Below are 16847 nucleotides of genomic sequence, written 5' to 3'. Positions count from 1 at the left end.
ATATATGTATATGAATATATATATATGTATATATATATATATATATGTATATATATATATATATATGAATATATATATATATATATGAATATATATATATATATATGAATATATATATATGTATATGAATATATATATATGTATATGTATATATATATATGTATATGTATATATATATATGTATATGTATATATATATATGTATATATATATATATATATATGTATATATGTATATGTATATATATATATGTATATATATATATATATATGTATATATATATATATATATGTATATATATATATATATATATGTATATATATATTATATATGTATATATATATATATATATGTATATATATATATATATATATATATATATATGTATATATATATATATATATATATATATATATATATGTATATATATATATATATATATATGTATATATATATATATATATATATATGTATATATATATATGTATGTATATATGTAAACAAGAACTAGCAGGACCACTCCGGATACTCTTCCAGAGTTTCCTTGCAAATGGTAAACTTCCCAAAAAGCTGAAGGAAGGCACCATATGTCCTATCCATAAAGGTGGAAGCAGAGCAGAGGCTGGAACTACAGGCACATCTCTCTGACTTCACATATTAGCAAAGTCATGGAACGAATTGTCAGAAGGAGATTGATTGCGTTCCTAGAAGAAAATGACTTGCTGAATGAGACCCAGCATGGTTTCCGTCCAGGTAGAAGCTGCCTCACGCAGCTCTTGCAGCATTATGACTGGGTCCTGAAGCAGCTACTTGACCATTCAAATGTTGATGTGATATATCTCGACTTTGCAAAAGCCTTTGACAAAGTTGATCATGGCTTGATGTGTCACAAGCTGCGAAACCTTGCCATAGCTGGTAAATTAGGAGAGTGGCTGCATGACTTCCTGAATGGTAGAGGTCAGACAGTTGCAGCCAATGGAGAACTATCTAGGGAAACACAAATATTGAGCGGTGTTCCACAAGGAACTGTTCTGGGGCCACTACTGTTCATAGTGGCCCTTCTGGACATGCCCACAGTCCACTCGGAGAGCCACTGTCACTAGCTATGCTGATGACACAAAGATATCTCAGGCAATAAAGAATCCTGATGATATTGTAAGCCTGCAGAATGACCTAAATGCAATATATGAGTGGGTAGAGCAAAATAATATGCAGTTCAATGCAAACAGATTTCAAGTACTGCGCTACAAGACCACAAGCACCTCCCAACTGGCATACACAGGGCCTGGAGGTACTGCAATCCCAGAACCACAAACAGTAAGAGATCTGGGCATCAACATGTGTAGTGATGCATCATTTCACATGCACATTGTCAAGTTGACAGCAAAGTGCAGACAACTGGCAGGGTGGATACTGAGGACATTCCGTACAAGGGATCAAAAAGTCATGTTGACTCTGTGGAAGACATTTGTTCTGAGCCGCCTAGACTATTGCTCTGAGTTGTGGTCACCACACAGTGTTAAGCGGACAGTAGAACTCGAGGCAATTCAGCGGCACTATACAAAAAAGATCGCCACAGTCCAACAGATGAACTACAGGGAGCGACTGAAGGCACTAGGTCTCTACTCCCTGGAGCGCAGGCGGGAGAGATATGTAATAATATACATATGGAAAATACTGGAAGGACTGGTGCCAAACTTTGGCATCAAGTACTACAGGAACGCCCGCACAGGTCGCCACTGCATGATGCCAAAGGTACCGTCCACTGCATCTCACATAAGAACGAGATACTGCAGCAGCCTCGGTTTCAGAGGACCTCAGCTCTTCAATGCCCTGCCAAAACATTTGAGAGACATGCAAGACATGGATACGGAGGTCTTCAAGATAAAACTTGACACTTTCCTCTCCACGGTACCAGACGAACCAATGGCTCGTAATGAGATGCAGTTTAGGGCAGCTATGTCAAATTCGCTTATACACCAGATGTGCCATCAAAACTCTTGATTGGACCATGTCAGGTGGGGGAGAAGAGCCATGCAAGGAACGTGAAGAGAGCACAGCATAAAGACGGAAAATCATGGTGGTGCACCAGCATGACCGCAGCCACTTGGCTGAAACCCATAAATAAATAAATAAATATATATATATATATATAGATATATATATATTTAAGTATATATATATATATATATATATATATATATATATATATATATATATACATATATATATAAGTATATATATATCATCATCATCGTTTAACATCCACTTTCCATGCCAGCATGGGTTGGACGATTTGACTGATGACTGGCAAGTCAGAAGGCTGCACCAGGCTCCAATCTGATCTGGCAGAGTTTCTACAGCTGGATGCCCTTCCTAACACCAACCACTCCAAGAGTGTACTGGGTGCTTTTACGTGTCACCAGCACAAGGGCCAGTCACACGGTACTGGCAACAGCCATGCTCAAAAAGGTGTTTTTTACATGCCACCTGCATGGGAGCCATTCAGCGGCACTCGCAATGACCTCGCTTGAATGATTTTCTAACGTGCCACCAGCAAAAGTGCTAGAAGGCGACACTGGTAACGATTACACTCAAATGGTGCTATTTACGTGCCACTAGCACGGAAACCAGACAGCTGCTCTGGCAATGAACACACTCGGACAGTGCTGTTAGTGTTCCACTGGCACAGGTGCCAGTCATCGAGTATGGTTCAATTACGATTTCACTTCCCCCAACAGGTCTTCGCAAGCAGAGTTTAGTGTCCAATGAAGGAGAGGTTGGCATGGGTGCCAGTCATCGTATTCGGTTCGATTTCGATTTCAGATTTCAAATTCCAAATTCACTTGCCTCAACAGGTCTTTGCATATATTTAAGTATATATATATATATATATATATATATATATATATATATTGAGGATTGCATGAAGCCACTGCAAATATGTTGTGGAATAAAAAATTTATCAACTGTCATGGAAAAAGTGTAACTGTGATAAGGCAAAATCAATGGAGTAAAAAGTATGTATGTATAGAAATGTACGAATGAAGTCTTTAAGGTTTAAGATTCAAATCAAGGGAGTGCAATAATAATGTTTAGCAGTTCAAAACTGAGTAGTGAAATGCAGAATTAGGTTGGCTGATTGTGAGATCACTTTACTAAAAACTGCAGGTGGTATGGGTTATTTCCCTTGGATCGTTTAAATAAAATATTAGTAATATGTAGTAGATGGAAGGATCCATTGGAGGAGCCCTATTATCAATTTTTTTCAACAATCTAAGTATGTCACAAGGTTTCCAGACATGAGTTCTAGTTATGTATCAAATAAAGTATAAAAGTAGTATTGTGTGAATCAAACTAACAACTGTAAGTGCAGGTGCTATTGGTTATTTTCCTTGAGTGTTTAAAAAATATTATGCAGGTGGTATAGGTTATTTCCCTTGAGTGTGTAAAAAAAATTAGTTATATGAGGTAGATATAAAAATCCCTTCCAGGGGCCGTATTATCAATTTTTTCAGCAATCTAAGTATGTCATGAGGTTTGCAGACATGAGTTCTACTCACGTGTCAAGTTTCATTAAAATCAATAAAACGATGTAGGAGGAGTTAGTTAACAATGCCATAAACAAACACACACCAATTTTCCACATATGTAGTAGATATATATATGTTTATATATATATATATATATATACATGCATATGTATGTATATATATATATGCATATGTATGTGTGTATATATATATATATATATATATATATATATATATATATATATATGCATGTGTATGTATGTATATATATGTATATGTGTGTATATGTATATATATATGTATGTACGTATGTGTATATGTGTGTATATATATATGTGTATATGTATGTGTATATATATATATATATGTATATATGTGTACATATATATGTATGTGTATATATATGTACAGATATATGTATATATGTGTACATATATATGTATGTGTATATATATGTACAGATATATGTATATATGTGTACGTATATATGTATGTGTATATATATGTACAGATATATGTATATAAGTGTACATATATATGTATGTGTATGTATGCAAGCATATATGTATATATATAGATGTATGTATATATGTATGTATATATATGGATGTATGCATATATGTATGTATATATATATATATATGTATGTATATATGTATGTATATATATGGATGTATGCATATATGGATGTATGCATATATGTATGTATATATATGGATGTATGCATATATGTATGTATATATATATATATGTATATATATATATATATATGTATATATGTATGTATATATATGTATATATGTGTGTGTATGCATATATATATGTATGTTTATGTATATAAACATATATTATGTATGAACATATATATATGTGCATACATACCTATATATATATACATATGTACATACATATATATACATATATATGGTCCCACCAATGCCAGCATGGAAGGCAGACATTAAATGATGATATATATATATATATATATATATATATATATATATATAGGTTCAAAAAAAAGGAAAAAGACAAAAAAAAAAATAAAAAACAACAACGTGAGGATGTGATACAGATTGTGTTACTAGACGCTCAGGAAAGGACATATATATATATATATATATATATATATATATATATATGCATATATGTATGTATATATGCATATATGTATGTATATATGCATATATGTATGTATATATGCATATATGTTTGTATATATGCATATATGTATGTATATATGCATATATATATATATATATATATATATATATATATATATATATATATATATACATATATATATGTGTGTGTGTATGTGAGTGTGTGTATATATATATATATATATATATATGTATATGTATGTATGTGTACATGTGTGTGTATGTATATATGTGTGTGTATAGATATGTATGTTATCATCATCATCATCATCATTTAACATCCACTTTCCAGGCTGGCATGGATTGGACGGTTTGACTGAAGACTGGTAAACCAAGAGGCTGCACCAAGCTCCAATCTGTTCTGGCAAGGTTTCTACAGCTAGATACCCTTTGTTATGCCAACCACTCCAAGAGTGCAGTGTGTGCTTTTTACGTGCCACTGGCACGGGGGCCAGTCAGGTGGCACTGGCATCAACCATGGTGCTATTTACATCCTACCGGCACATATATAGATACATGTGTGTGTTTATATATATGTATATATTTATGTATATATATATATATATATATATATATATATATATATATATATATATATATATATGTTTGTGTGTGTGTGTATATATATATATATATATATATATATTGGGACTGCCATGTTGGCTTGGCGATAACTATTAATTTCCAGTACCGCTGCCGTAGTCTCCTTTAGAGAGACTTAGAAATATTAATAACTATACATATATATATATATATATATATATATATATATGTGTGTAATATACATTTGTGTGTGTGTATGCGTGCATTCATGTATGTATGTATATAATTTTATGTAATAGTTATTAAGATGATAAAATTATTTTATACTAGATTGTTCATTGATGGCATTTGTTTTGTGTTGAATAGAGGGGTCATTACCTGATGGTGCGATGTCCTTCAGCAAATGAATATGATCAATGGTTAGCTGCACTTCAGAGTCAAACAGTAGATAACTTAAAAGCTAACTATATCCAGCCTTTGGTAGATGCTCCAAAATCTTCTTATAAGGTAAGAAATTTACATGACTTTCCTCTTTCATATTTTGATCAGTTGAACATATGCATTCTACCAGTCCACATCATCACCTAAACTGAACATCTTGCATAAAGGGTCAGCATGCTTGGGAATGTCTCTGTGGCAATTCTATCAACTAGAAATAGCAACAAAATCACTTTCAAATGACATTCTACGAATTTAAAGGGATAGGTTTATTAGTATGTTCCTAAATATACTAGACTTGATAAATACAAAAGGTGGAGCAATTCTATCTACTAGAAATAGCAGCAAAATCACCTTCAGATGACCTACTAACTTAAAAGGATGCATTTACTATTATGTTCCTAAATATGCTAGGCTTGAAAAATACAAAAGGTTGAATAGTCCTGGTTGGAATGCCTTTTGATCATAGATTCTTAAGCAAATCTGATCCAGTACTAAACAGCAATGTAAATCTTTTGCATTTTATGAGAGGTGTAACCTAAACTAGCATAGACATTTACCTCCAGAATCTCTTTGCAGTAATTTCATTGTAGTCTGAACCACCTTATGCAAATTTGTCTCTGGATTATGGATTTGATTTTTCTAATATGTATTTAAAAGTGCTGCTACATAAATCTAAATCCTAGATTTGAAAAGCATTCTATAACAAATGATTATGAACAAAATAAAATCTCTCAAATGTATCAAAAATTGTTATCAAATCCATTTCTTAATCTTTTATGATTTCTTATACATCAAACTGTGAAGCATGTGGCCTAGTAGTTAGGATTTTGCACTCACAATCACTAGATCATGGGTTCAGTTCCCAGACCAGACAGCTTGTTGTATTCTTAAGTGAGACACTTTATTTCACATTGCTCTGCAGGTGGTAAAGTGGCAGAATTGTTGACACATTTGCAGAAATGCCTTACAGTATATCTCTTGACTTTCTACACTCTGAGTTAAAATTCCACCTGCCTTGAGAAGGCAATGGGAAACCACTCCACTATTCATCACAAGTCTAGTCAGGGTAGCCAAAGTTCCAGTAATCTATTTAGCAGTGGCAGGGGAAGGTATGGGGCCACCCATGTCATATAGAAAATACTGGAGGAGGTTCACATGCACAGGGATCTGCCCAAGTGCAGATCACTGTTAGACTAGACTAGCAATAATAATAAGAGCACTCAGAGAGTGTAAACCTCCTCCAAGGCAACACCAACGTCCTCTCAACGATTAGCCAGAGATGATTTTTAAAATGAGAATATCTGAAAATAAACTTGACTGCTCTCACAAACGAGAATACTGAAAATGAACCTGACTGCTCTCAAAAATTAAGTAAAAAAACAGGAAAAATAAGCTGTAATCCTTGTCCAGTACCAGATCGATCCCAAAATCTAATCAGTTTGTGCCAGTTATGAGGCCAAACATCCCTGAAAGTTTCATCCGAATCTATCCAGTGGTTCTTGAGATATCTTGTCCACAGACAAATAAACACGATTGAAAACAATACTTCCGTCTTTGCTAAGGCAGAGGTAATAATTTTAAAGAATGTAGTTTCAGGTAAATAATTGTGCAGTGCTAATTATGAAGAGAGGCTAGATGATAAACTCTCGTGGCATAAAATTACTATACATCATTAGATTGCTGTAGAATAGTGAGGAATAGAAATACCTAGGGAAAGTGTAATCAATAGGATAATGAAAGAGGAAATTAGAGAGAAAATCTTTAAAAAGTACAAGAGGAGAATTAGTAATGTGCTTGAAACAAAGTTAAATGAAAGGAATATCATTAAAGCAATAAATACAAGGGCTATGTCAGTATTAGGATACTCTGCTCCTTTTCTGAAATGGGCAAAATTTGAGCTACAAAACTTAGAGAGAAGAACTAGAAAGCTGCTCACAATGCACAAGGTACACCACCCTAAAAGTAACACTGACATACTCTGTGTGCCTGAATCCCATACAAGATTGAGCCATGTGTACAATAATATTATGCATGTCACCAAGAAAATCCCTCCCTAGTTCATAAATGGAGCAACATGCTTACTCCCCAAAAGTGATGAAAGTAATAACCCTCAAAAAAAACTAATAACATACTTTACAACCATGTATAAAATACCCACATCTATCATTACTGTAAAAACCCATGTAATTTATGCACTTTTTTCGCAAAAACAAAAATAAACTTTAGGGGTACGTAAATTACATGAGTAGACCGTTTCCAGAATTTTTTTAGAAATTTTTTGTCAGAATTGGTTTTTACAGAAAAAATATAATGAAGTTGACTTTTATTTATGCTGGACAGGATAATGCTTACTTTTTCTGTATAAATTTGCTAAAACCATTAAATGGTTAACTACTTTTTGAAGTTTGACTTTCATGCTAGTAATCATGGTCTGGGTCATATTTTACATTGCTTGGAGTTTCTACATATTGCAATGGAGCCCAGCAATTTCCTTAAATAGATCAGTTTTTCTCCGCTTAGGGAGTCTAGCTTGTGTTTGCACCAGGAAGCTATTTGCTCGCTTTCTCCACGTTATGACACAATGAAGATCCAATACAGTCATTGATTGGTTAAAATTACCCAAATACGACAACTTTAACATGAAATAACTTCTAAATTACAAAATTTTGTCAAAAACGTTAAGAGTAAACCCTGTTCTACATAACACATTCTACCAGTATCCAAAATTTCAAAGTGTTTAGTTAAAAAAAATTAATTAAAAAATCTGTATGTGAAATGGAATAGATCCTGAAATTCCTCACCACCGATATCACCGCGCTATCAGTCCTTACTGCATCTAACATCGACATCATAATTAATCCTTGTGCATGTAAACTCACTAAGTGAATATGACTTAGCATTCCTACAGAAACCTTCATTTACCCTAGACAATGTCTAATGTTGTTTCACATTTATGTTGAATTATGCAGCAATCTTGTTCTCTTCATAGAACACTTGTAATGTATGTATTACCAGTTCTTTTGGTATAGTAGATTTTTGCTATTCTTATTTATGTCTCCTCACAGACGTGTATATTCTAACAAGTTGCTTCTTAAAGGTATTACATGGTCAATACTCTACAAGCGCCAGTGATCCTGATCTTGATAAAAATATGATCTGTCAGTGGTTGGCTGTATCTAGACTTAAAATCAAAAACAGAGGGCTTCATTATAGCAGCTCAGAATCAGTGTTAGCCCACTAGAAATTACCAAGCCAACATTCTTAAAAATAGTGCTGCTTATACTTGCTGCTTTTGCAGTGCAACCGGAGAAACAATTGACTACCTCATCTCTGGATGCTCTATGTTAGCCTCAAATGTGTATACTAATTGCTATGATAGACTTGGTCAATATTTGCACAGAACTACATGCCATTAGTTTGGATTGCCATATGGGAGAAACTGGTGGAAACACAAGCCTGGCAAAGTAATAGAAAATAAGGACATCACCATTCTTTGGGACTTTAGTATTCAAACTGATCAAGCTATTTAGGTCTATAGATCAGATAATATATTGAAAAATCATGTTTTCTCATAGATATGTCAATCCCATCAGATTGCAACATTTGGAAAATTAAGTAAATACAAGGACCTTGAAATAAAGATCACAAAAATGTGGCATCTAAGAACAACAACTGTAACTGATCACTGGAACTTTGGGGATAATACCAAATGGTGCTTTTAAATACTGAGGTCAAATATCGGGAAACACTAAAGTGTCAGAACTATAAAAAATTGTTCTTTAGGGTGGAGCCCACATTCTAAGAGAAACACTGTTGACCTGAGAATATCTGAATCTTTCCAAATCTTTCAAAGTCAGAAATTTTACTACAAACTTTTAATGAAATCTCAATTCTCCTTATTTGGTTTCCTTTTCCTGCAATATTTCATTTCTACTCATAAATAACACCCACAGTAAAACATTCAACTTACTGTTACTTGAGATCTCTTACTGAGATTTGGAATAGCTCATATAAAACAAAGCAATAACAACAATAGAAACATAATAATAATGATGATGATGATAATAATAATAATAATAATCCTTTCTAATAATAATAAAAATCCTTTCAGGCACAATGCCTGAAATTTTTGTGAGTAGGGTTAGTCAACTACATCGACCCCAGTGTTTGGTACGTATTTTATCAACCCTGAAAGGATGAAAGGCAAAGTCAACCTTGACAGTATTTGAACTCAGAATGTAAAATCAGAAGAAATGCCACTAAGTATTTTGTCCACCATGCTAACTGTTTTGCCAGCTCAGTGCTTTAATAATGATGGATACTCTCATCAAAAACGACATATCAGTGTTCAGCTTTTGCTGAACAATCTGCACAAATGATTTGTTTATAATGATCAAAAGCTGTACATTAGCTCACTTCCTCTACCAAATCGACATTGCCTGAACAAGAGCACAGTGCACCACACATCAGGTGTCAAAGTGATTGCAGAGAAACATAAGTTGAAGTGATTTGCTCAAGAACACAGTGCACCACCTGGTCTAGGAATTGAAACCATCATCATGAGCACAACAACCAAAGCCATGTGCCCTCACTAATAATAATAATGATAATAATAATGATAATAATAATAATGATAATAATAATAATAATAATAATAATAATGATAATAACAATAATAATAATAATAATAATAAGGAAAAAAATGAAGGAAAAAAATGCTTTCTAATTGATGTATCAATACCAGCAGATGACAAAGTTTCCCTAAAAGAAATGGAGAAACTTTCAAAATACAAAGACCTGGAAATAGAGATAACTCGAATGTGGAATCTAAAAACAGAAACAATTCCTCTCATAGTAGGTGCCTTAGGTATAATAAAAAAATATTCAGACAAATACATAACAAAAACACCAGGACTTACAAATATATATAATATACAGAAAATTGCACTACTGGGCACTGCACACATCCTACGCAAAACACTTTCAATACAGTAACCATAAGAGCATCACAGCAAAACACAGCACATACCCAAGGCACACAGAGCTGCGCTCGGTAGTGAAGTGAAAGCACGTTATAAAAATAAAACTACTGAACAATAATAATAATAATAATAATAATAATGATAATAATCCTTTCTTACTTTGGCATAAGGCCAGCAGAGTTGAGGGATGGGGAAGTTGATTATATCGACCCCAGTGCCCAGCTGATATGCATTTTATCAGCCCTGAAATGATGAAAGGTAAAATCAACCTCAGCAGAATTTTAACTCAGATCATGAAGTGAGGCAAAATGCTACTAAGTATTTTGTTCAGCATGCTAGTGATTCTACCCACTCCCTGCTTTAATAATAATAATAATAGTTTTAGTTATTTGCCACCAAGGTGGATGAGGAGGAACAATATAAAGACAGACACAAAGTGTGGGGACTTACATATAATGAAATGATAAAATAATTTTTTAAAAAAGGGGTAAGTATCCATGGTACACAATGAAAAGGAAGGGAAATATGCATAGTATACAAAGTTTAAAAAAAGCTGAGTACGCAATGATAGGGATGTAGCCCTCCTGATACAGAATGACCTCTAGGGATAATCGAAGAACCCCACTGATAATAATAATCATTTAGGCACAAGGCCAACAATTTTTGAGTGAGGAGGTTAGTAGATTGCATTGACCCCTGTACTTGACTGGTACTTTATTTTATCAATCTTTGAGTGATAAAAATCAAAATTGATCTCAGTATGATTTGAACTCAGAACATAAAATAATAATAGTTAAGAAAAAAATCAAAAGCATTTTTGAGTTGGCTGAAAACAAGTTGATGAACCAAGCATGCAGGATCCAAAGAAGTGGTTTGGCTATACCAGTAAAAACAGAGGTTAGAGACAATTAGTGAGGTGACAGTGTTGGATAAACTTATATTCTCAGAAAAGTATTTTCTGTTTAAAGCACTTAGTGTGCACAAAAAAACAACAAAAGCCAGTATTTTATATCCTTACTGTGCAATGAAATATTGGTTCTAAATTTTGGCACAAGGCCAGCAACTTCAGGGGAGGAGGTAAGTTGATTACATTGACCACAGTGTTCAACTGGTACTTATTTTATCGACCCTGAAAGGATGAAAGGTAAAGTTGACCTCAGCAGAATTTGAACACAGAATGTAAAATTGGATGAAATGTCACTAAGCATTTTGCCCAGTGTGCTTACAACTCTGCCAGCTCACCACTTTACTATGCAATGAAATATTACTGATAATAATATTGTTGATATTTTCATCTTATTAAAAAGACTGTAAGAATCAAGTTCTGTTCACTTATCTTGTTACAGAATGTCCTGATTGTTGAAATGGGAAGTATGTCAGTTAGAGCTGGCATTTTGAAAGAAAATGGTAAGTACTCTTTTCCAAACATATTACCACTAATTTCCCTACTTTGTGAGGCTTATTTTTTTTTCTATAGCTATCCTCTTCCATAACTCTTTGTCCTTACTTCCCACTTCACATACATTTTTATTTAACATGGTTTCTTTTGTCATAGTCAAGGTAACCTACTCTGGAGGGTAGCTATTACAAAGAAAATAATCTTAAAAAGCTTTAATTCTTTCGGTCTTATCAATGATAAGCTAGATATACAAGTACAACTCTAACTCAAATATATTTTTTGCTATTCATTTGTTCTTTTTTCTCTTTATCTTATATTTCTTTCACCACAATAATACCTCTGTATAACCATTTGTATTGTTTTAGTGGTAACATCAAGCTTAGTTTCACAAAAAGTAATTTGCCTAAAACAGCAACTATTCTGATATAAAACTGATATAAGATAGTCATGAACTTTTGTCTTGTTAGACTATTTTCAAGTGCAAGTGCCTCAGTATATAACCATAAGTGAATAATAGACGTCTGTGCGAATATATAGGTACACACACTCATACACGGATATTTTCATTATGTACAACAGAAGCAGTATTAGTTTAAAATAGCAATCTGTATATCCTATTCAAAGCAGATTTAATACTGTATGTCTCAGGACAAATACTAAAGTTAATTAGGCTTTTCATGGTGTGTCTACTTTTAATATGATACTCAGATTGCACATGGCTTAGCGGTGAGAGTATTCGGCTTATGGCTATAAGGTCATGAGTTCAATTCCCAGCACACATTGTGCCCTTGAGCAAGACACTTTATTTCACGTTGCTTCAATCACTCAGCTGGCAAAGATGTATTTCAAAGGACCAATCTTTTCACATTTTGTTTCACACTAAATCTCCAAGAACTACGTTAAGGGTACACATGTCTGTGGAGTGCTCAGCCACTTGCATGTTAATTTCACAAGCAAACTGCTCCATTGATCAGATGAACTGGAACCCTTGTCATCATAACTGACAAAGTGCCATGTATGTATGTATATATATATATATATATATATATATATATATATATATATATTTACACACATAATTAGCATCATTTGAAAGCTGCTAAAATGATGTATAATGCATTTTGACCAAGATGTATAACAACATCCAATAGTTTCATTGATCATGAGATCACATCATATAAATGTAGCATGTGTCTTCTACTATAGCCCCAAGCCAACTAATGCCTTGTGAGTGAATTTGATATACAGAAATTGTAGAAAACTTACAATATATATGTGTGTGTGCATGCACATGTGTGCACACATGTGCATAAATGTTAATATTCCACACTTGACACCATATGAGAAAAACAGTTATAATGACAATTTCTGTTGACATTGTGATTGGTCACTCTGCACTTTCTGAATAAAAAATAAGAAGTGGCAATGGGAGGAAAACCGGGCCATAAAGTCCTACCTCAAAAGATTTCCCATCCAACCTATATTGGCATGGAAAAACAAATGTTAAACAAACAAATTAATATAAGTTAAAGCCATCTGAATGCTAGTGACACTTGAAGAGGAGAGGGGACGTGTTGCAAGATTCACAGACAGCAGGTGGACCCGTACAGCTGCTGAATGGTATCCAAGAAATTGGAAAAGGCCACTTGGAAGGCCTCCACAACAATGGGAAGACGATTTAGTCAAGCAATTTGGATCAAGCTGGAAAAGAATGGCACAATCAAGACAATATTGGAAGTGCATTGTGACCAATGGTTTATCACAGCATCTGATGGTCTGATCAATACTGTGATATATATATATATCCAGCTTATTCTGCTGTAAAACACCGTCCAAACTGAACAATAAAAAATGATGTGATAATTTTCTGTTTTGATTATAATCAACAAAATTGAATTGATTTTTGATATTTTTCAGATTATCATTTTATTCATATGATTTGGATAGTACCTCCAGTCTGGTAGTGAATCACTGTTAGATGCCTCCTCTTCTAATTTCAATTAATCATTCATAAATTAGATTTATTAATCTATAAGCTGACATATAGATCAATTATGCAGTTTCCAATTCAGAAAAACCTATCTCTTCTTAAATGAATATCCGAGGAACTTAATTTCCCTAAGGCCTAATTATTACTAAATTCATATAATATGATTTGTAACTTCTGTATTTTTGTTTAATGATGTTTATGTACCATAAGCTTGAGCAGGTTTTTAAATTGTTGCAATTCCTGATATTCTTTCAGCCAATTAAGTGATACTCTTTTACTTGTTAGTTTCTTTATATGCTCAGACTTTATGCAGTTTTTTTTCCCCCTCAATATTCACAGACAAACATTTCCAAAGCTTCATTGACTCTCCGCTTTCTGTTACAGTCACTTTGCCTCAGATCTTCTTCCCTAGTGTTGTTGCAGTAAACCATTCTGAAAAGAAACATTTTGTTGGATTTGAAGCTTATAAACCCAAGAATCGTCTTTCTTCAAAGATCATACATTTATTTGGACTTTCGGACAAAGTAAATAAGGTAAGATATTCACTGTAATACCTTTTATTGCCAACATTCAATTGAGGAGGATGTGGAATGAAACAGTGGATGCTCACATTTTAAGGAAAGCATTTTTTTATAAACAACCTGGTGCACATGCACACACACACACACATGTTTACATGTGAGCTTTTCTCACATGTATACATGCCTTAACACAGGTAAATATAAGAAAGCCATTTTCATTTTGTGTGTGAGCTGCATAGCGTGTATGTAAAGCCTTACCTTAAATTTCAAGGATATATTTTTCCAGTGCATAAGCACAAATTCTGTTTGTATATAATATGTGTGTATATATATATATATATATATATATATATATATATATCATCATCATCATCATCATCATCATCTTCATCATCGTTTAATGTCTGCTTTTCATGGGTTGGCCGATTTGACAGGAGTAGGCCAACTGGAGAGCTGTCCAGACTCCAATTGTCTGTTTTGGCATGGTTTTTGTGGCTGGATGCCCTTCCTAATGCTATTATATATATATATATAATATATATATATATCATCATTGTTTAACATCATCTTTCCATGTTGGCATGAGTTGGATGGTTTGACAGGAATTAGCCAGGCAGAAGCCTGCATCATACTTCTGTGTGTTTTGGCACAGTTTTTACAGCTGGATGCCCTTCCTGACACCAACCACCCCACAGAGTGGGATGAGTGCTTTTTATGTGGCACTAGCACAGATAAGGTCAGTTTTGACATGGTGTTTACAGCTGGATGCCCTTCGAAATGCTAACCACTTTACAGTGTGGACTGGATTCTTTTTAAGTGGCACCAGCACTGGCAGGGTCACCAAGTAAGTTTGCAAGACAAGGAATCTTTGAGAGAAGAGGGACTATTGGAGGAGGTGATCTTGTGTCAGATGATGAATGGTTAGAGTGTGGCAGAAAGACAGAAATAGGTATCTAGGTGTAGCGGAGGTACATGGTTACCCAGCCAGAGAAAGAGAAAGAGGGATTAGAACAGGTGTGCTGCTGTAAAGGAGATAGATGGTTACCTAGCCGGAGGGAAGACCAAGAGAAGGAGGGAGAGAGAGTGACCAAGAATGAAGGCAATGACATTATATATGTGTGTGTGTGTGTGTATGTGTGCTCACACACAAATGCACATGCACATATATCATCAATTAACAACTACTTTTCCATACTTGCATGGGTCAGGTGAATTTATTGAGGCAGATTTTCTTTGGCCAGATGCCCTTCCTGTCACCAACTCTGACCTGTTTCTAAGCAACGTTGTATTTTCCCATAGATAGACATGTTTTTCATAAAAGGTTGGAAATGAACAATCTCATTTGTATGACGATCATGATGCTCATTTACAACCATCACAAGATGTCTACACAACGGTATACACAAACATTCTCACATATACAGCTATACATACATTAATATATGTATACACTCATACACACATATATATATATATATCTCATCGTCATCACTTAAGGTCTGTTTTCTATACTGGCATGGGTTGGATGGTTCAACCGGAACTTGTAAGGCCAGGGGCCGGACCAGGCTCCATTGTTTGTTCTGACACGGTTTCTATGGCTGGATGCCCTTCTTAATGCCAACCACTCCACAGAGTGCACTGGGTGCTTTTAACATGGCACCAGCACCAGTGCTTTTTATGTGGTACCAGCACCAGTATCAATTCTGCTGTAACAGAAGGGTCTTCTTGAGTACAGCAATGCACCAGGTATCTCAGTCCAAAGTCATCTCCTTCATAAGGCTCAGTGTCTTGAGATCAGCCTTCAATACTTCATCCCATGTCTTCTTAGGTCTCCTTTTCTGCAAGTTCCATCCATTTTAAATGATCAGCACTTCATGGATAAACAGATGAGGAATATAATATTTATAATATGTGAGTCATATTTTCCTCATCTTGAATTTTTATGGCTGCAAAACAGTAAATTTTAAAATCATTATATAGTGACGTTCTAAGTCAAGTGTCAAAAGCCAACTAGCTTTGAAAAATAATAGTTTCTAACATGGGCACAATTTTGTAAATTTGTATGAGTGTTCAGGGGTGCTGGGGAAATTCATTGATTAGATTGACCCTAGTACTTGATTGAAATGGATGAAAGAGCAAGAATACTGTGCCAGAATTTAAATTCAGATTGTAAGGAGTCAGAACAAATACCACAAGGCCCTTTGTTCAGTTCTCCAGTGATTCAAGGCAGTCTGTATGCAACTGTCTACATTCATATACAAAATTCTCCTTGTAAATTA

At 34.1% G+C, this 16847-nt stretch overlaps 1 protein-coding gene across 4 annotated transcripts in view; it reads left to right on the top strand.

Moving 5' to 3' along the window:
- The window catches only part of LOC106882864 (uncharacterized), a 114270-nt gene that overhangs the window by 73453 nt on the left and 23970 nt on the right, over positions 1 to 16847 (top strand). For all 4 annotated transcript variants that reach the window (XM_089353843.1, XM_089353842.1, XM_089353841.1 and 1 more), the window contains 3 exons: positions 5602 to 5742; positions 12005 to 12065; positions 14432 to 14580. In XM_089353843.1, the coding sequence (XP_089209969.1) occupies positions 5602 to 5742; positions 12005 to 12065; positions 14432 to 14580 (351 nt within the window). The remainder of the gene's footprint in view (positions 1 to 5601; positions 5743 to 12004; positions 12066 to 14431; positions 14581 to 16847) is intronic.

The sequence above is a fragment of the Octopus bimaculoides genome, chromosome 6 (assembly GCF_046866305.1).
Source record: "Octopus bimaculoides isolate indiv1 chromosome 6, ASM4686630v1, whole genome shotgun sequence".
Taxonomy (NCBI): domain Eukaryota; kingdom Metazoa; phylum Mollusca; class Cephalopoda; order Octopoda; family Octopodidae; genus Octopus; species Octopus bimaculoides.
This window is presented reverse-complemented; position numbering and strand designations above follow the sequence as displayed.